At 48.2% G+C, this 22324-nt stretch overlaps 1 protein-coding gene across 6 annotated transcripts in view; it reads left to right on the top strand.

Moving 5' to 3' along the window:
• The window catches only part of St3gal1 (ST3 beta-galactoside alpha-2,3-sialyltransferase 1), a 67963-nt gene extending 58498 nt beyond the window's left edge, over nt 1–9465 (top strand). For all 6 annotated transcript variants that reach the window (XM_087558053.1, NM_001013219.2, XM_087558052.1 and 3 more), the window contains 5 exon segments: nt 146–342; nt 1367–1546; nt 2714–2759; nt 4095–4214; nt 5576–9465. In XM_087558053.1, the coding sequence (XP_087414179.1) occupies nt 146–342; nt 1367–1546; nt 2714–2759; nt 4095–4214; nt 5576–5749 (717 nt within the window). In that variant the 3' untranslated portion in view covers nt 5750–9465.
• The last annotated feature ends 12859 nt before the right edge of the window (nt 9466–22324 follow it).

Raw genomic sequence — 22324 nt, 5'->3', positions numbered from 1 at the left:
CTTCCTATCTTTTGTCCTGGGATGGGGGTAGTAGTTGCTTGTGCCTTCATGCTTAGTAGTAGCTGGGTTTGGTGGCCGGGGAGCCATCCTCCTCAGCCAGAGGCAGTGGAGCCAAGCTGGCCATTCCCTCTGTTCTCTGCCCCAGAGGCTCCAGCGGGAGAGGAAACCCAATAACCTGAGCGACACCGTCAAGGAACTGTTTCGCCTGGTACCTGGGAATGTGGACCCCATGTTGAACAAGAGGTTGGTGGGTTGCCGACGCTGTGCAGTTGTTGGAAACTCTGGTAACCTGAAAGACTCCTCGTATGGGCCTGAGATCGACAGCCATGACTTTGTGCTGAGGTAAGCAATGGACCCGAGTCCACGGTTCCTCAGAGATGTGTAAAACACCTTGGCTTAGCTCAGAAAGCCAAGGTTCCAGGCGTGTGACCCTAGTACTGACTGACCTCTGGGACTTAGTTCCTTCTTCTCTCCCTAGCAAGTTTTTGCTAGAGATTTCCAATGGTCTGGGGACTTGATACCTATTATCTATTGAGTAGCAAAACTGATTTGAAGTCTTGGTTTCTATGATTCAGATCTACTCACAGCATTCAATCTAGACCCTGAACACGAAGCTTTTAATACTCTGATTCCTTTGTCCCCAAGTGGAATTGATATCTCAGGAAAAAAATTCCATACAACCCTTGAGTTTATCATAATCCATACTCAGAATTATTCTCGGACAGAGAGCATAATTAGAAGTGGGACACAGTATCCCCCAGGTACCTTCTAGAACCTAGAACAACCTTATTTCTCTGTCTTTGGCCTCAAGTCCATAGGCCCCTTTCCTAGCTTTCAGTGGGCCTACTATCCTGTGGGAATGGCCATGATGAGAGACAGAGTCAGGCTCAGGGTCAGGTAGACCTGAGTTTAAAGCTATTGTCTGGTAGACAGCTTATCTGAACTCTGGATAACAAAAAAGGCGCACCTACTAGGTATAATTACCCAGGACACAGTTGGTCAATGGTAGGAGGGCAAGACCCACCCAACTTGCTTTTATAAATAAATATACAAGTGCCTTGCCCTCTGTTATGCTGAACTAGGGATGGACTTTGGATGTGCACAGGTGACAGGCTGTCTTCCTCTGACCTAGTTGTTTCCCACACCTCAGGCTGGTCTTGAACTTACGACCCTTTAGGCTCAGCCTCCCAAGTAGCTGGGATTTCAGATCTGATCTGCCACACCTATCTGGTCTGTGTCTACAAGGTTCCCATTGTACATGTGGAGAAACTGAAGCCTAGGAAACAAGGGATTCACCTCCAGTTACCACACAGGTGACTCCAATTCTAGCATCCTTACCACATACCCAATTTTTCTCTCCTCCCAGGATGAACAGGGCACCCACAGTGGGCTTTGAGGCAGATGTTGGGAGCAGGACCACCCACCATCTTGTGTATCCTGAGAGCTTCCGGGAGCTGGGAGAGAATGTCAACATGGTCCTGGTCCCCTTCAAGATCACCGACCTGCAATGGGTGATCAGTGCCACCACCACAGGCACCATCACTCAGTGAGTTTCTCTAATGTCTGCCCTGTGTCCATCTGTCTCCTACCTACCACATCACGCTCCTGCTGGACTGTCCCATAGGATTCCTCTTCCCCATGCCTCCTGGCACATATGTGCAAGCCCTACCTGACTGGTTCCCCCTCACCTCCTACCTAGCATTGTTATGCTGAACTTTGTGTTATAGTTTGCGTCCCTCCAACTCTCTGGAATCTCTTAGATAAACCACAGAAAAGGACTCAGCATGTGGTAGCTCCATGCTGATCCTCAGTGCTGGGAGCCCCTTTGCTCCAGCATAAACTGCAGCACAGAACAGGCATACTGAGCGCATACTTTGTGGATAAGTCAATGATTGGCTCTCCGATGGTAAGTGTTGCCATCTGCTCCCCAGGCATGGTGCCTATCACTTGAAATTCAGCATCTCATTTGGCCCTCCCAGCAGTGCTTCTCATTAGCTCTGACCTCCAGGGAGCAACCGTGGCTGGGCCAAACCACTTGCCCAACACTGAACTGGACCCAGAGCCCATGCAACCATCTGGGTCTAATTCCTCGGTCCCTGACTTTTCTCAAAGGGGAGTGGCTCCATTTCCAGATGTCCACATAACTCCTAGTCCTAGTCCTGGTCTCCCAGGAGCAGGGCCAGAGTCAAAAACTGTGGGTTCCAAGAATTCTGTGCCTCCAGGGTACAGAGTGTGAGGGAAGGGCTCAGCAAGAGGTTGGGCCAGGCGGCTGACTCAAGGTGCTCCCCTGATACTCTACCACATGGAGAGCCTAGATTGCACTAGTTAGATTCCGTGTGGTAGTGCATTTTAAACCTTGATGCTTCAGCCTGTGTCTGCTTGCATGAGTCAGTGACAGCCATAGGTCACCCCTGTCAGTTCTTTAGCATTAGCCTGATCCCACTAATGAGCACAGATGTTCTGACTCTCTAAAATGGAGATAAATATCCCCAGACCTCTGAAAGGCTGTGCTTATAGCAAGTCTCCATTCTGGCCCATCTAGCCACAGAATATTCTCAAACCAGCCTGGGTCACCTCCTGGTTCCCCTTTGGAGCTGCTGCAGAAGGAGCTATGCTGGGGCAGGAAGATGGCTCCTGGGAACCTAAGCCTTCCTACCCATACCACTCTGGCTGTCACTCTCCATGTTAAATACCTCCTCTTTTCCATCTGCAGCACCTACGTCCCTGTGCCCCCGAAGATCAAAGTGAAACAAGAGAAGGTAAGAGGCAGCTTTCGACCTTCTTACTCTCCCATGATTTCTTTTCCAAGGTTTGGTGCTGTGACATTTCACTGGGCTACACCGAGTGCCCAGGCCCTGGCCTAGTGCAGTTGCTGGTACCTATGAAGCTTCACTGCTAAGGACAGGCCTTTAAAGTGCATCTCCAGAACATCAGTACCAACTGGGAACTTACCACAGACATGACCCTCCAGGAATACCCAAACCTATCACAGTCAACCCAGGGTGGCACCCAGCCATCCGCATCTCCCAAGCCCTTGGAGGGCATGAGCAATAGAGGCTTTGCTTCGGTGTTTTTCTTTTGAGTTGTTCCTGGGAGCTTCTCAAAGCCATACTCACCTTTCTCTCCTTACCCTGCCCTTTCCAGTGGGTTCTTGTACTGCATGGGTCCAGTCCTGGGCAAAAAGCAGAACATGTGTGCAAAACCCGGCACACTGAACTTTGCATGCACTGTCATGCTTGAGGAGGCTCAGAGAGAGCCAGTAACTTCCCCAGGGACATAGCCTACCTCCATCATGCTAAGACTAGATGAAGTCCCCCTGTGCCTGCGACATGCTGTCCTTGGCCTTGGACACCACAGTCCCAGAAAGAAGTCACAGGCATCTTATAGGGTGGGTCTCTCTGCTGTGACCCTAATATCCTGAAGCAAGGCTGAGAAATGGAGGGACCTCCAGAGGCCTGTAAATCTGTCATTTCAGCCCTTCCCTAAGGAACAATATAAGGCCACTAAACCCTTTGCTGCTCCCAAGGTCCCCTTCACTGTCCCCAAGGCAGCCACAGGGGACAAGGCCAAGGCAATGCCTGTCACAGGGAGACCTCCCTGGATGTGAACATGCTGCTGAGCCTCTCTGAGCCTTAGTGTCTTCATTAGCAGGAGAGGAAAGCCTTGCATATAGTTTGCTTCAGGTCAACGATTCCAGCCAGTGCCAGGCAGAACAGGTAGCACATACATATGTTTTTAATGCAGCGTGACACTGTCATGATCCCTTCCACTGCTTCCTGAAGCACTTCTGGAGTCTTGGGTCACACTCCCTATCTCCATAGTATTTTTATTTCAGTACCACTGTCCTGTTCAAGGCTTCCTTCAGTGCTATGAAGCACTTCTGTGCTAACTCTTGCCTGTGGCCCACGTCACTCTTCAGCCCTCCCTCTCAGTGATGCAGGATGTCTATAGTGTCCCTAGCACTAAGTCCATAAATGCAAAGATGTTTGTCAGAGCCCTACATGACCATGTACTTATGGCTTTGGCAGTATGGCACCTACTAGATGCTTTGTGTCTTTTGCTGACTGTACTCACCCAGTCCATTCTCCCTGCAGATCCTGATCTACCACCCAGCCTTCATCAAGTATGTCTTTGACAACTGGCTTCAGGGCCACGGGCGGTATCCATCGACCGGCATCCTCTCGGTCATCTTCTCCATTCATATCTGTGATGAGGTATGCTACTCCACCTTCTTGCAGGTTGCAGGATCAAGGGCTATCACCCCATGTTTCCAAGGGAGTCCAGGGTAGGGGAGAGGGAAGAAGACAGTTTCCAACCACATCTCTTCATGGGTCCCTGATCCTTGTCTCACCAGGCATGTGTAAGAGGGTCAACAGTATGATATTCTCAAGAGTAGGATTCCAGACTCAGTCCAGTGAAGGTGGCTCGGCTCTGACTCAGCTCAAGGAAAAAGCAGGTTCTAAACGGCTTAGACAGGGAGAATTACAAAGGCCATAGTTACTAGCCCCAGCTTGCTTGTTAAGAGTCCCCTAGGGATCCACACCCTGACCCACACACTTTGCCAGCACTGCTAGGAAGCCAACCAGGCCTATGGGACTCCCACTACCCACCAACTGTGAAAACCAGAGTGGAACTTCAAAGACATTGTTCCCATCTCTTATCTCCAGTCCTACCCAGAGATCCCTGCTCTAAGGTAGGCCTGTGCTGAGAAACTGAATGCCATTGAACTTCGCTGTCCCAACTCTGTTGTGCACACCCCTGTCTAGCTCCAGTCTATCCTCCACCCTGCAGATAGATGCTATGCCCTTCATTGAATGCTCATCAGAGTGGTTCCGTACTCATCCACTACCTATTCACTAGCTAAGACCCAACTCAATTGTCCCCTCTTGGAAAGAACCTCCTATCACCTGGGCCTGTGGCCTCTCCTCGGTGCCCTGGGAACCTGAATTTAACCCTTGCCTCTCTAAGGGACATTCTGTTCATGAATTCCATAAGTTGGAAGAGTTGAGCCTTGATGGGTGTGTCACTGATGTCCCCAGTACCTGCTAGGTGGCAACTAAAGAGAGTAGGCCTGCTTGCCTTTTGACATGTCAGCCCAATGTGAGGTGCACAATAAGTAGCCATTTGTGTTTGTCATGTGTCCAGCCTCAGATGTTGGCCTCAGAAGGAAGGGTTTAGAACCTGTCACCTACCTTCTCTGGTCATGCCTCTTGGCCTCCTTTCCAAATGAGGAAGTGTAGTTCTGAAATGATCTGATATGTCAAGAGTCAGCTTGGATGAGAGATGATTTGCCTGCCTCCCAAGCCCTTTTCCCTACCTTTTCTCCAAGACTCCTTAGGGCTCTAGGCCCTGCCCACCTCAGGACTACCCACATGAAGTCACCCCAAAGTGCCTTTGGGCTAGAATTGAACTCGAGCCTTCCTTGGCTTGACTTGGCATATGAAGAAAGTTGTTTCTATGAATCATTAATGTTTAACATAAAATTCCAGGGACAAACACAGGCTACCTTTCCTACTTCCCCCACCCCACTATCATGGTCTTGCTATCTGGATCTCACCTTGGCTTTTCCCCACAGGTGGACTTATATGGCTTTGGGGCAGACAGCAAAGGAAATTGGCACCATTACTGGGAGAACAACCCATCAGCAGGTGCATTCCGAAAGACGGGGGTTCATGATGGCGACTTCGAGTACAATGTCACAACTACCCTGGCAGCCATCAACAAAATCCGCATCTTCAAGGGGAGATGATGCTGCAACCTAGTAAGGATGGACACAACATATCACACCTCTCAACTTGCAGCCCCAGCATCTCCCTAGAGCCACTGTGTTCCAGAAGTTCCCAGGGCTGAACTCAGGGTGTTTCCAGGCTTTCTGGCAGCCTCTTGCACCCTCATTTTGGTATCATCTACATAGCAAAGTTGTTCAACTCTCCCAGGATACAGAGCAGGTCTCAGGCCTGCCCACAGTAGGAGCACTTCCCCACTGCAGTCCCCTAACTGGGAAAAAGTGAGCAGATACCAAGAAAGGCCTAGCCTCCAAACAACAACAGTTATTTTGGCTTCTGGGTTGGATTGGAGGGTAGAGATGGGGAAAACAAAATCCTGAAGGTTCTGTGTTCAAAAGAGTGAACATTTCCAGGAAGTCATTTAGAGGCTACCACTGAACTGTGGACCTCATGCTCAACTCAGACTCTGGCTAGGGATGTTTGGGACAGTCATCTGCAGAGCAGAACCACACTAGGTTACACCAGCAGAGGAGCAAGATGCCGTTCTCCTTTGCATGAAGCCTCACCTGTCTCTTGATATGACATCCCCATTGTCCCTTTCTTCAAAAAGGTCACTGATGATGGCTAGGCAAAGCTTCTGTCTCTAGAGTTCTTCCATGGAAACCAGGCCATGTAATGCTGACAGCAGTGAAACCCTCGTCACCATTCTGTGATCCCCCATCTGTAGTGATACTGATGGCCAGAGCAGGTCTGACTACTTCCACGTGCCTTTGAACTTGAGAAGAAAAAAAAACGCATGCATTGGCTGACATGAAGTAAAATCCCCAACTGGAGAAAGGGGACCTCCACCAGCACCCCGCTTTGCTGCATAGCTCAAAATCTTTTCAGATGATACTCTGTACCACACAGAGTATACCAGGATTGGGATGGGTGTTCACTTCTTCAGACTGCTGGGTTCAGGATCACTAACTACCAGCATTCTTCCCTGGTCCTGAACACTGAGCCAAGTCCCTAGCAGCCACCTTCCTGGACTCGTTTGGGGTCGCACTGGGGACATTCTAGGACTACAATTGAAATGCATGTACCTCTTTTCCAGAGTTCTGTCTGTTCTTCCTCCTTCCTCTACAGAAATCCTGATTATTTATTGATTTGTTAATTCAGCTGACCCTGTGCATACTCTTCCCCACAGCTGCTCACAGTGTGTTTTGTTGCTTTGCCTGTGTCGTGTGAGAGCAGGAGCTTGAAGGGAGAACACCCAAATGTACGTGTTTAGACATCTGGACTCGGGGCTTGCTGGTGGGCAGATCCTGTGGCACTGACAATCCTTGGTAGAATCCGTGTCACCTCCCTTTCTAGTACAAGTGATGCTTTCTTCCTCATTGCAGAAGGGAGGACAGTAGGCACTTGGAGATAACTGTCTCCTCCCTACAGATATTCAGGAAGAGAAACCTGTTCCTGTTGAAAAATATTCCCTAAAGATCACAACAACTTCATCAAGGCAGATAATGAGAGAGGTGTCTTGAAGGTTTGGGGTGATCTCCCCTTGCTCAGGTTCCTCTCTGCAAGTAAGAGCCCAGGGACCCCACTCAACTTTAGGCCATTCACAGGCATCACCAAAGAGCAGACACCAAGATTGCCATTTTCTAGGAGTGTGTCCTGTGAGTGGCTTTGGTGTTGCTTTTGTTTAATTTTCAGCGACTCAGAATTCAGGCGTTTAATGAGGGAGCAATATGGTTTCACTTTTAAAATCTCTCTGACATAAAATCCTTGGCTGAAGAGGCTGGACTCCTGCGAGGTCCTTGCAGTGGAGGGGCCTCCTCAAAGGTCCCAGTTTGAGGAACTCAGCAGATGTTTGTGGGTCAACAGGTCAGTCCCTAAGACAAATCAAAAGTAGTGGACATTGGCTTAGGGGGTGACAGTTCAGGTGTAGCTGGGTTCTACTGTATGAGAGCAAGTGCCTGCATCGGGAGTGTAGCCATTTCTAGCTGAGTGCTGCTGCTCTGAAGCGCTTCTGTCTCTGTTGGCTCCTCCCACTCCTCTTCCCAACCCCCACTGGGGCCTCCTGCCTCCCTACCTCGCTGCCTTCCTCTCTCCCTCCCTCCCTCCCTCTGTCCCTCCTCCAGCCAAGGAGCCAATGGTTCTCTGTCCCATAATCCTCATCCTTCCCCTGTGTTTCACTGGCTCAGTAGTGGGCCCTTAACTGAATAAAATACAGTCAGTTGTGGCCAGAATTATGTGCAGCAATTAGTTTAACGTAACCGGAGCGTTCCTTGGGTGTGGGAGGCTGAGTACAGGAAGAGGCTTCCCCAAAGAGACTGGGCTGGTTGACAGAAAAGCTGGTCCTGGGCACCAGGCAGAGAGCAAAGAGCTGGCTTCCAGTGCACAGGAATCTACTAAATCTAAGGGAATTGGGGTGTGTGGGTTCTCATCAGCACCCAAGACTACTAATCTAAAGTGAACCAGGAGGCTGGTGTTTCTTGCACTGGTTGCAATCTTCCACTCCTCTCAGCCTCTGTTAGGGGAGAGAGAATCAGATCTGTAGCCTTTGGTTCCTGGAAGTGACAAGCCGAAGAGGAAAGTCTTGATTTCAATGTCTTTAGGATGGCTTTTGGGCATCAGACATCATCCAATAAGCCATGTGGGCGTGGTTAGTGGAACACACCCCAAAACAGTGTAGAATGGGGAGGCCACCAGCCACTATCCAGGAGCTTGACGATCTGAAGGTCTAGAGACCAAAGGAGGGAGGATACAGTTGGTGTTGCAGTCTCCGCTGTGGCCACACGGGTCTGCTAAAGGCCCATCACACTTCCTGGGAATGTGGCCTCCCTGTCAGAGGTGGGAAGGCTTCACCTGTGCCTCTCAAAGTAGCTCCCAACATGCAGGGTGAGGGAGGCCCAGAGGATAGAGTGACAGCTGTATACCCTCAGAACCTGGCAGCTGGAGCCACAGGTGCCATCATAGTCAGGTGAGAAAGATTGGCTCCTAGGCAGCTCAGCCACCAAGGCCTGACTAGCCAATTTTCAGATAAGATCATCTCTCCTCTTTGTCACCCTCTCCTGTGCCCCAGGTGTTACCTAATACCTGGAAAAAGCAGGCATGGGGAAGAAAGCAAGCAGAGACCAGCAGAGCAGTGCCCCTAAGCCTTCTGCCTCAGAATATAGTAAATGCATCATCAGCCAGGCTAGGCCTGGAGCCTGCTTCTCCCTGCTGAACCCCATCCTTACCTCCCTAACCCTTCTGCTCATTTAGCTTGTTCCTTGACTCTTCCTGCCCAGAGTCTGCCTCATGGCAACAGCTTTAACCCTTTCTCCAGAGTCTAATCCGGATCTTGCACACCCTACTGGGTGAACATGGGTAACTCCTGCCTCCACCCCAGACCCTTGCACAATCACTTTAACTATTTCCCAAGAGCCTGATCAAACCACCCTAGTAGGTAGATGTGGGTCCCTCCTGCACCTCCAGGCACAATCAGTTTAGCCATTTCCCAAGTCTCCTTCAGAGCCAAAGTTTTCCAAGCACTTTCTGCCCAAAAGCTTTTCCTTCCTTGCCTCCTGTGGCCCAGCATTGCCCATTTAAACTTTGCTTTCTCCTGCCCACATCTTGTCATCCTCCTGATTGGTCTGAACGCATTTCCAATGATGTTAGCAAATCTGCCTTCCTCAGCCACTGCTGTTTTATTTATTGTTGAATATTTCCAATGATTTGAATCAAAGTAAATAAAAAGAGTTATTTTATTGTTTGGGTGTGTTCAGAGCTCTGCTTGGGTGCAGTTTCTCTTCGAGGGTTCAGTTCAGTCCTGAAATGGCTGTATGCATCGTCTTCTAGGGTCTCCTGGGATGTTGCCCTCGCCATTGGAAGGGGGCTCAGGAGACAGTGTGGAGCCATTCCCTGTGGTGTGACCGTTGTGAGTTTCCTAACCTCCATGAATCTCTGCTCTTGTCCATCACGTGGACTTGACTTTGCTAATCTTCAGAGGAGCTTGAGATCAAAACAAAGCATCCCAGGAGGCCCAACTGGATACAGGGCCTGTGACTCCAATGTTTGCTTAGCTGAGGTCCAGTGTACACAGAGGAGATAGCCACACCCTGGGAGGAACACAGGCCAGCTCTGAATGACAGAAGCATTCTTACTTGAATTTTTAAAGAACTATTTCCAGAAGCCTTCGAATGGAACTTGGCCATGTGAACCTGGTATGTGCCTGTGATCCTTTCCTCACGATTGGTACAGCACTTTACAGTTTATATGCCACCTCGCTTGCTTGCCCTTGCTGGTCCAAGACAACATGTACAGATGTGGCCCTAAAGCCAGGCAATGTGGGGGGTACTGCCTGGCTGTGTGAGCCTGACCAGGTTGCTGAGTGGCCTGTGCCTGACCTCCATGGTAAATTTGGGATAGTGACACACCCATTAATTATTATTAATTTATTATTATGTTATTATTAATTTACTATTATTAATTCACATGCATTAAGCACTGAGTTAGCACAGGTAACAGGCTTAGCAAAGAACCCAGCACTGGGCAGAGGCACTTCAGAGGAAAGGTAGCCAGTATCCAGCCCTGTCTGACTTCACCCTCGCTCCCTGTCTCCATCCCTGCCTCCTATCCTCAGTGACAGGCTTTACCATGCATCTTCTCTGTGTGACTCATTCATCTCTAGACTCCCCTTTCTTCTATCACATCTGTTTCTTCACCACAGGTCAGGCGTGTTCATTTTCAAAGCACACAGAATATACATCCGAACTGCAAATACACAACACACTACACATACACAGTGTACACAGACACAACACATACTACATATACACCTATATATATACACCTGCGTATGTGTATATATATAAAACATACATATACATATAACATATCACACATATACACATATACTCAATCAACACAGATCACACACATAAAAAACATAAACACACATCCTAACACAATATGCACTCTACACATATACAGTACACCAAAACCAACACACGTACACACACACACACACACACACACACACACACACACACACACACACACACACACCAGACCCAGTTCCCTTATACCGGCTTACGGTTTCAGTCGCACAATGGACAAGCAGCCACATGGTGGCAGTATGCTGTAGTCAGTCCCTGAGGAACCATGCCTGCCTGCCTTCCTTTGTCCCCTGTATGTCTCCTCTTGCGCTGTCTCAGACCTGAGTTCCTGGAATGTACATTAGCCAAAAAGCAGTAAGAATGTAAAGACATTTCCTGGCACTTCTTGCCTATAGTGGCTTTTAGCAGCAGCCAGTCCTCGGGACATCCCATCTGACCACAGTGTCTGGGAAAATTCAGAGTCCTCGAGGCTGCTACTGTTTTTAATATAAGGTATTTCAGCATCAATGGATTTTGAAATCAAAAAACTAGAGCAAGTCCCCTGATATGCATGGATAACTGTGTCCTCAGAGGCCATCCCTTACTAAGTAGTAGTGGACTTTAGAGGCCCAGCACCCTGTACTAGGAGAGCTAAGGAGGAGCTGCTGGGGAGGGATTGCCCTCTGCTTCAGCCTCACTCACCACAGGTACCTCAGACGATGTGGTTCAGACACTCCTACCACCATAGGAATTTCTCCTCACTTCCCTATCTCTCAGGTCCTGCACAGGGACTGTCCTGGGCCTGAACCAGAAAGTAAAGTGAATCCTCTTTCCACACACATTTCTAATCGTCCTAATTCTCAGTCACCTCACAGAAACTGGCTGATCCTGGTTCTCACATCTAGTATTTTGCAAACTTTCAGCTCCAGTACCTACAGAATAAGGTGTACACACACACACACACACACACACACACACACACATACACACATGTGTGCACACACATACACATAATACATACACTCACATATACACACACATACACACAATACACACACTCACATGTACATACAGGTGCCACAGGGTCACACACACACACACACATACACACATGTGTGCACACACATACACATAATACACTCACATATATACACACATACACACAATACACACACTCACATGTACATACAGGTGCCACAGGGTCACACACACACACACACACACACACACACACACACACACACACACACAAGAAACTAAATCAACACTTCAAATGGTCAAGATGAGAAAGAGGACTGCCCATAGCTCCTTGCAATGCTAAGCGTTATACTCTAGTCTCTAGCAGAGGAAAATATACGTAGCCTCCACTGTTTGCTGGTTTAGCTTCTCCATCCCTTCAACTGGCCCTGAAGCAGGGTCGAGAATTTGTGTCTGAGTTGTTTGATCACAGGAGTGGAGCCTGGTCAGGCTGCAGTTTCTGAAGCCCTGAGTCTGGATCACAGTTGCTGACAGGTGAGAGAGTGATCTGAGGCGGGACAACTATACAAAAAATAGAAGAAAGAGCTAGAGAGGCCACCAGTCCCCAGGGATGTACATGAATGCAGTGGCACATGGAGGACAACTGTACAAAGGTTGAAACTGAGTCAAACCACATCGACCCACCTGCAGTTCACCAGCACAGGGGAACATAGACAGCCAGGTGCTGGCGTCAGGCTGATGAGACCAAGTGGCTCGGTCCCATATAGCACAGAGAAAGCACCAGAAATTCACATGTGTGAAAGTGATAGAGGAGTTCTTTTCTGGTTGGTGTCATTGGACAACAAAATGGATGAGAAAGTGCCAAAGGCCAGAACTGTGGGTCCCCGGACACTGCAGGTATGGTTCACAATTGGGGAGTCAAGCCATTTCTCTCAGGTCCTCATCATCTCAGCACAGGTGTACTCCTGACCTGTGACAAACCTAAAACAAAAGATCTTGGTGTCTGCTTTGAGCTCTCAGGTCAAGGTTCCATGAATACTGTTGAAATGGAAAGTTCCATAGGCTTCTCAGCTGTACACTCCTAGGCCCAGCCTCCTTTCATAGCCTCCTGGGCTGCCTCTGGATTCTGCCACACTCTTCCTCCATACTTTCCAGCATCTGGACTAGCTTTGTGGAAGCATTGTCCCAAGCAAGGAGCTCAAATTGATCTGGGTCTACACAGGGATGGAGGGTTTCTTCCCCCCAAGAGGAGCCCTGGTTGGACCAGCGGTACCCATGGGTCCTGGGAGTCAGTGGTCAAAGCCTGCATCCAGAGATAGACTAAAAGAAAAAGGGATGCTACAGTTTATGCAATGAGCACACGCAGGCTTAGTATCTGCTTCATCTAACACAAGATCATGGGGGACACTGCAGATGACTGTGGGCAAGAATAGGACTTTGCCAGGAGAAAGTTGGAAGCCATGGTGACAGGCAGATAACCAGACAGCAGTCACACCCATAAAAAACAAGAAAGTACGTTGCTTATGGCATCATATGCATTAATTTGATGAGGCATAGCACCTTGAGGAAGAGAGGCAGACTCAGGACGACTTGAAGTGTGTCAGAGGGTGAAGCTAGCAAGCACATCAAAAGTGAGCTCTGGGTCACTGTGTTCTGAACACTGATCATGGCATTTGGGACCTGGAGGACAAGGACTCTAGGTGGTGTTCCTAGCAGAAGAATTCTAGGCATGAGCCCTACACAATGGTTTAAGGCAGTAAACAGAACCAGCCCGGGGCTGCCCACGTCCTTCTGACTCCTGGCTTACAGCGCCAGCCAGAGTGTTCAGTGGTGGTGGCCACCAGAGGGTGCAACAGAGCCACCTTAGATCATGTCTGATTGAGTTTAGCTGATATGCAGAAGCTTTTGAAAGCCACAGGAGAAAAGGCACACACCTGTGAACAAAGTCAGACTTTCAAAGGACTTTTTGCCTTAGACACCAGCAAGTGCAACACCCTTTTGATAAGATCTCTATCTCTGTCAGTCAATTGAGTAAACCAGTCAAGAAAACAGGTCTGGACCCAGTAGGGGACAGCCCAAGTCCCCAGCCAGTGTGGACAAGATAATAAATGTCCTTGATGTCCCCCTTCCATGATTCACATGAAACCCAGGTTCATGGGGACCCCTGGACCTGAAACTTGGTCATTGCTTTCTATTATTTCTGAGCCATATGCCTCTGAGGGAGCTTGATCTCTCTGAATCATGGTTTACTACTCTGTAAAGGATATTAAATGACATGGTAGACATGAAGCAATGTGCCAGCGATTTTCTGAGATTTCCTATGTGCCTAACACTTATCATGTTCCTCCCCGAATTCTCCCAAGAGACTGAGATGGTAGTGGTGTTCACCTGTGACTGCAGTGCTATTTGCCAGGGTCACCCTATTCATAACAGTCAAGAGCAAAGACCAGAGCTGATTATGGTATCTGTCAGGCTGGGACAGGCTAATGCTACAAAAAGAAATAAGCTTCAAGTTCCACTAACGTAGAACAAGACTCGTTTCTCTTGGGGGCAGTTTTCAGGGTTTTGGGCTCTCCCTCATGTGGAGACCCAGCCCGTCATGAAAGATATTGCTAACCTCACCTCCTTCAGCCCATAGCCTTCCAGGTCACTGCACAAGAAGCTGGAAATGGCTCATAAGCTCTCAAATGTCTCCAGTTAGATCTGATACCTACAACTTCCATGCTAGGTCCATTGACCAGTGGAGTTTCATTGCCCAACAACATCATAAATAAGAAAATAAATGGTGGGATAGAACTTCCAGAATCCTTGAGGGCAACAGGCCACCTCTCCAAAATCTTTCCTTGATGTCAGAGATCCTGTCCTAGTTTTAGAGCCAATTTGTGACAACTCAGCAGGTCTGCTTTGGTCAGCCTTGGGTTAAAGCTGATCAGAAGGTTTAGAAGATGCGAGCGGGGGTGGGGGTGGTCATAGACAGACACCCCAAGGGACAAGAAGCCCAGCATCAGAGAACAGAGATCCAGGCAGCTCATCCCAGTTGCAGTTGTGTGCTAACAAAGGCAGAGAGGACTTGGTGGAGAACGCTGAATGGTACCTTAAACATGAGAGAGAATACAAGGGAAAGACTACAGATTGGCCAAAAATCCAAACTATGTCCATTTCTAGGGACTTCAAGGTGACTGCTTCCACGTGCTCACTTCAACGCTTTCGTACCTAAAGTACACACTGGAAGGCTTAAGCAAGATCGTTGTATCTTAAGGTTCCACCCAACCCTGTCATTCCACTCCCAGAGGACCTGGAAAGGCAGAGACACTAGAGGTGATTTTCCTTCTGAATGCACAGCATCTAGCAAAGTACAGGTACCTGGTTGGCAGGTAAATCAGAACCATGTTGGTTGTCACACAATACTCTGTTTAGAGTGGATGGATGTTAGCCTGTATTGAGAGCTGAAACATTCCAGCCAGGTGTCAGACTGCACCTCACCTGCTTCTCACATGATTCCGGGCAGGCGTCCTCGCTGACATACACATCTTACACAAATCTAGCATTCCAAGAGGTGAGCCATGAGACCCAGAGCCATACAGCTCAGCTCAGCTCAGCAGCAGCAGACCTTAGTGCGAGTCAGGCACCCAGACTCTGAGCCTACACTGTCTGCCCCTCTCCTGCCATGGTACCGTGGAAAAGCTGAACGGAATCTGAAACTGTGTGGACCACCTCAACCAGACTCCCAGAGAACTGGGCTGAACCTGGCACGAGAACATGCAAATGGTGACAACTGCTCTGCCCTCAAGGCCGGTGGACCTGATCTCTAAGTCTTGCTCCACACAGAGTCACCTCGGAGAGGAACCTTTGGGCTGGTACATCACCAGAGTGCCAGCCAGGCAGGGAAGGCTGAGGCTTCCAAGAGGTTTATTTTGCAAAAACAGACTGGGTTAGGGATGTAGAGGAACTGCCTAGTTCACAGGACAGATGCACCAAGCTGGATGTTGGGGGCATCATCCGACTTCACCAGAAGATAGAGCCTTCCCACCTGAAGGGCCAGAAACCCTCTTGTACTTCCCATGGCTTGCCTCTATCCTTGCTTACATCCTTCTAGAACACCTTGCAGGTAGCCTCATATCCCAACATTACACTCATGTACCTAGACTGCCCAAGACCCTCCCCTTGTCCTACTTCTCACAAACTAGCAACACAGCTCTTGACCTGTGGAGACAAACTCTCTTCACATAGGACTCCATACTCTTCCTCCTTCTGAGATGTTTCCTAGCATGTTTACTCTCTTCAACTCCACAGATCCTAACCACACACTTCCTCTTCCTCCCTTTGCTGTCCTCATTTGTCTGCAAGCCTCCATTACGGGAAGAGTGTACCCGTATCTCAAAGTAGAGACCTGAGAAGTCTCACCCTGCCACCTCCTCTGCTCGCTTATCTAACATCAGCCCGGCACTTCTGCTTCTAAAAGAGACATGGTTCATAACCACACTTTCCACAGCCCCATTCCCTCAGCATGTGTTCAGGATATTTCTATCTTCCAGTCAGATAATATAAAAATCACTCATCATCAATTCCTTTTACTGCTACCTGTCTCGCTGCTCACCCATCCATTCTGCATGCTGTGTACAGTTTATCTAAAACCCAAGCCAGTGTACATCAGTCCCCTGCTGCCGTGGCTATACTACAACATAACCGTCTTCTCCTTGTTGACCAGGCTCACTTGCATTAGGCTTTTCTACACATGGGTTCCAGGATGTCTCTGCTTTCTCTCATATTTCTTGACCAGACACACATATGTGGAAGGCAGCAGAACTACAGACACAGACTTATTCTCACCTCATCCACTTTTAAAGATCTGGTTCCTATCATGTCCTCTAACGCCCAGTGAAAAACATCAAAAACAACCTCAGATTCTTCGATATCCCTCCTCTTAAGTTTCCCTTCGCCATTAACAAAATGACAGGAATCATTGTGCCATTGAAATCAGCTCTCCAAACTGCGGAAGTTTCACATTCTTAGTTCCGTAACTTTCAGACACACCACCCTGAAGGAAACACCACAGCCCTGCAGAGACTGTGGTGTGAACAGGAACCCTGGGTAAAAACGACTCGGCAACCACATGAACATAGATGAGAGGATATTCTGTACCCCAGAGAGCTGCTGCAGTTTGTGTCATGTGGAGTAGAGAAGAGCCTTCCCCACTCAGACCTGCCTCGAGTATCGGCTTCTGAGCAGGGAAAGTGAGAACCCTCTATTTTGGGGCTGTCTTTTACATAGCAGTGTACCAAAAGAGATGGCTAAGGTAAAAGTTAAATGTGAGAAAGGACCCTTGTCCCACCATGAAGCAGAGCAAGGCACACAGAAAATGGAGCTCTGTCACCACTCCCTCAGTGCATCATGGTGACCATTCTAGCCCCATGCATAAACTTCACTGTGTTTCACAACCAGCCAAGGAAAAGCCACAGTGAGTGCACTTCTGTGGGTGGGAATGTAAATCGGTCTAGTTACTGTGAAAACAGTGTGCAGTCTTCAAAACAACTAAAAATAGAACTTCCGTGTGGTCCAGCGCTTCCTATTCTGCGTATATCTTGAGGAAAAATGATGGCAGAATCCCTGCACCCTGTGTTCACCTTAACACTGTTCAGTCACGAGATGGAATAAACATGGGTGTGCTCACATGTGAGTGGGTGAGGAAGCAGGAACACAGTATACAAGAGTTCAGTTCCGTCAGCCTCCAAAATATGTAGGAAATCCAGTCAGCTTGGCATGATGAACCTGAAGGGCGCTGTACACAATGAAATGAGTCAGGAGGACAGATCATGCCTGAGCTCACCTAGGAATAGAATCTGATGAAGTCAAAACAGAAGCCGAGGATACAATGAGCATTATTAGATGTTGGAGAAGCACTGGGCAGATGCTAGTCAAATTACAAAGTTTTATTTGAACAGGAGTTTAAATCCAAGAGATCCGATTTGTCATGTATTAAAACCACCATGTATTGTATCCTCAGACATTGCCAAGTGATTGCTTAAGTGAGGAATGGAGCCAGGTCAGGTCAGAGAGGAGAGTCCAGGTAGATAGAAAAGTCACAAGCAAAGGCTCCCTGCCACTCTGTTTCTGCTTCTTTGAAGGAAGAATGGTTAAATCTCCAGAATAAATAGAAAAACGTGTGACAATATTCAGATATTTGCTAGCATCTGTCAAGTGTCCTAAATAAAGACCAGAGAGAGAGAGAGAGAGATGTGATAGAGATACCAGCAAATCTCTTCCTCTCTTCTGAATAATTTCTTGCTGGCATTTTATAAAGCGTGTGTATGTGCAGGTTTATGAATATGCTTACACATTAACCCGCATGTCTAGGAGGAGGGTCAGAAAAACACGCCAATGCCTCTGCTCGCATGTGCAGGCGAAGGGACAGCCTTGAGGAGTCAGTTCTCTCCTTCCACCACGAGATACATCAATTTAGCTCAGCTCGACAGGCTTGTAGCAAACACTTCTTCCCAGTAAACCATTCTTCCAGTCCCCCAAATAAAGCCTTTAAAAGATCTAACGATTGGGAGAAATAATATCCCCTTCAAAAGGCCCATTTCCCAGAATACATAAAGTGCCCTTGCGACTTAATTTAAAAAAAAAATCAAGCAATGCAGTTTAAAAGTAGAGAAAGTGGACTGAGGGGAGGGGATGGGATGGGATGGGTAAACTGCTCCTTGCCCAAGAGAATCCCAAGCTCAGATTCACAGAACATGTCTGATGAAGTAACTTGTGTCTCTCTACTCCTGCCCCCTCTACAGTGAAGCAGAAAGTGGAGATAGGAAAATTCTGACAAGTTTGTAAGCCAACTAGCCTGTCATCCACAGTGTGGTGGTGAGCAGTAGGAGGTCTTGTCTCAAACAACATGGAAGGCGAAGGCCTACACTAGGGGGTTTTCATCTGTCAGGCTACATCCCCCGTGAAATAGGAGCCTCTCCTCACAGCAACAATGCAGCAGCACCTCCACCATCACCACAGCCACCACCGCCACTGCTGGCACGATACGCACACTCACAAATAAAATACATACATAAAAAGTGAAGGGGTTATTTGTGTAGATGATTCTCCAAAGGAGACGTATAAATGAACAAATGGAAGATAAGATCCTCAAGAGCATTCACCACTAGGAGAAAGCAAACTCACAACGACCCCAAGGGAGATACTCCACACACACCAGCCAACATGGTTGGAATCAGCACAGTGGAAAAGAACCAGTGTTGATGAGAAGTGGGCAAGCTGGCACACCTGGGCCTTGCTGCCTGGAGGAAATGGCACTGCTGCTGAGGAAAGTAGTTTGGCAGATCCTCAAAAAGTTAAGCCAAGGTAGCCCATGACCCAGCAATTCTGTTCCTAGATATGCATGGCAGATAGTTGCAAGCAGGTTTGCAAATACCCACACCCACAGCAGCAATATTCCTGACAGGTAAACAATATTCCTGACAGAGAGCAACCCCCACCTTCATCCGGCAGCAGAATGGAGGGAGGAATGGCTGCTCCTCCCACACAGGGATATATGTTCCTCAGTCACAGAAGTTACTCAAGTCTCATGCTTCTGTGTGGACAACCATCAAAAACATGGTGCTGAGGGACAGAAGCCTGATCAAGTTGCCTGCTCTATGAATCCTTACTGTCCACAGTCTGTAAATTCACACAAACCAAAGGCAGAACAAGGGTCGAAGACCCAGTTCAATTGGGAAAATCCCTACGTAGGCTGCACAAAGCTGTAGGTTGGAACTCCAACATGGTATAAGCCAGACATGGTAAAAACACCTGTAACCAGGTGCTCGGCAAATGGAGGCAAGAGATTCAGGGCTACACAGCAAAGTTGAGGCCAGCCTGAACTAAATGAGACTCTGTCTCCCAAAATGAGAAGACACAACAGTGGTTTACAGGGGCTGAAGGTAAGGAGAGGTTAGACGTTGGGGGAAGGCTATGGTAAAGAGTTTCTGAATGGGTAGAGGCTTTTATTCTGAGTGGATGGTGGGAATTTTTTTTTTTTTTTTTTTACAACTAGGTAGAGGTGGCAATGATACATCACAAATGTACTAGGGCTGGGCAGGATTATATTTCCGAGTGCCTGATTGTGGGCTGAATTTTCAAAGCAATAAGATAACAAATGATGGCATCTCAAACTTGTCTTCTGGTTTGATAAATGGCTCTCTTTCAGAGGCAGCATGCTACTCCTTCGCCAAGAGTATGGAAAGGAAATAAGACCCTGGGAGGCTAACAAGTTTGTTGAGCCTCCCAGGGGCTTTGCAGGGATAGAAGGATTAGATACAGACTCCCTAGCTTCTCCTTACTAGAGGAGAACCTGGGGCTAACCATCAACATTTCTTGGCCAGTGATGAGAGCTCAGAGGTACCCAGACACGAAGTCAAGGCCTGTGTTCTGTGGTTTGGGATCCTTCTAAGTCCCAGCTGTGGCGCACACGCTAAGCATTCTTTGCAGCAGACCCTAGTGATGGAAGAGGGGTAAAAGTCAGATCCAGGAACTCTGCAAACAGAAGCTGAACCCTCCCACTGCCTGTTGGTCTGCAGAGGCTTTGTGTGAGCTTCTGACGAACTCACAGGAACTCGTAGAAGTCTTCCAAAAATAGAGCTGAGATTGCATTGCACGTCCTGGAAATGGACTTCCTGGTGCACAAGCCAGCCTCCGTTTGTCAGCTGAACTCACTGAATGAAGGTGGAAAATATGATATGAAGCCATTTGGAGCCACTATGGTGTGGACAGCAGACACTTAGATGTCCTAATACACGTAGGCATTGTCAATGGCCGGTGTCCTAGAAAACTAGCACTGAACAAAATCCTCCTCCTTCTGCCCACATGCCCAAGATTAAATCCAAGCTGTGGTGGGAAGAGCCACACAGCCTGCAGCACCTGTCCTTCGGCCAGCAGGACTAGTTGCCATGATTCTTAGGGACACGAACAGCCTTTTGAATCTAAGGAACAGCATTCTGGACTCTCCATTCTTATCAGCAGGATCAGTCACCTTGTCCCATCCCTTCAACATGACTTAAGAAAAACGCCCCTTCCCCCAAATTCTCATATTCATGTTTTTATTCTTTCTTTGCTCTGGGAACCCTCCATGTACATTCAGGGCCTAGTCCAAAGCCTGGCACCTAATTTCAGGAAGAGTTGGTTAAGTAGAGAAAGGCATCAGTTTTTAGACGGTAGATAGGTATATATGCAGGTGAGAGGAAGTATTGGCGCCCAAAACAAAGACAAAGGGTGTCATCCCCGACTCACTAGAAAGCTCTAAGACCACTCCAGGGTTCATCTGGAGCTTAAGAGGTATACCAGCATGCTTTATGGTGCTGTTACAAAATGCCTGAGATACATAATTTCATTTTGGCTCACAGTTTTTCAGAGCTTTCAATTCCTGGACATGTATCTGTGACAAGGCAGTATACTGTACTAAGGACCTTTGGGGAGATAGAAACCATTTACCTTGTGTTACCTAGAAAAAACGGGGAGAAGGAGATGGGGCAGGTTCACAACATCTGCTTGAATGGCATGTCTCCAATGACTTAACTTCCTCACAATGGGCTCCTCCTTTTAAAAAACCCTTTGAAAAACTCTTTACTATTATTTTATTTTATTATATATACAAGTGTTTCCCCTGCAGGTACGTCTGTGCACCACATATGTACCTTGTGCCAATAGAGGCTAGAAAGTGGCATTTGAATACCCTGGAACTGGAATTACAAATGGCTGTGAGCTGCCATGTAAGTTCTGAGACTGAACCTGGGTCTCTAGAAAGAAGCTGGGGCTCTTAGTTGCTGAGCCATCTCCTGGAACCTCACCCCTCCTCTCAACCCCCAACAAAGCTGCAAGCTATTGGGCCTATGACTATATGGCAGTAGGCATGCCGAATTCTGACACATAGCGGGAGTTCTGAAGATCTTTCCCCATTCTCATTCTAGTGTTCTGGAATGCAGCACCCTGCAAGATTGGATCCTATGCCTTAAGTGGAATGGAGAGGAAAGGCTGCAGCCAGAGGCTCAGGTCAAAGGGGAGTTTTAGACAGCGACCTCCTACAGAATGTCCTCTTGATGTTGATGCCTAGAACAAAAGATCTCTTTGTGCTAGACCAAAGTGTGCTCAGGAATTTTGTAGAGTATTCCAAGTTCTGACTTTTCCTGTGTACTTCAGCGACCATAATCCATGTTATTTCCTAAAACCCTGCTGAGAGCCAAGGAGGAGAGGCCACAAAGTTTCTCATTGGGAAGGTGTAGACAGTGATTGTGTCCATGGGTTCACAGCAAACAACCCTGGTAACCTTCGTGAGACCATGATGTTCTCTGTCCAGTGCAAAATAGACCTAGAAGGAATTCTGCAAGCTGGGATGCCAGAGACCTCTGGGTGGACTGCTTAACCAACCACAGAGCAGAGCAGGGTGGGTCCTGGGGGTGGGAGAAAGAGGTAGGGTTTATTTGGAAGGAGGTAGATGAGGCAGGAATCTCTGGCATGCAGCACCCTGCAAGACTGGAAGCTCCTTTGGGGACTGGGGTCAGAGGAACAGAGGGCAGGCTGAGGAGAGGCTGCAATGAGTTGGGAGCAGAGAAAGGGTACCAAGGGCAGGAGGGAGTCTTTCCTTCTAGTTTGCTCATTCCTGTTCTCCCAGCCACCCAACCAGAAAGCAACCTCTGCTACTGAAGACAAGTCATCATTCATTCATTCGTAGTAGGCTCACAGCAAATGCCCCCTGCTGAGCTCTCGGGGGTCTGTGCCTCATGTCACCCTGCTTTCTCA

This window comes from Rattus norvegicus, chromosome 7, assembly GCF_021556685.1.
Source record: "Rattus norvegicus strain SHRSP/BbbUtx chromosome 7, alternate assembly SHRSP_T2T, whole genome shotgun sequence".
In the NCBI taxonomy this organism is placed as follows: domain Eukaryota; kingdom Metazoa; phylum Chordata; class Mammalia; order Rodentia; family Muridae; genus Rattus; species Rattus norvegicus.
This window is presented reverse-complemented; position numbering and strand designations above follow the sequence as displayed.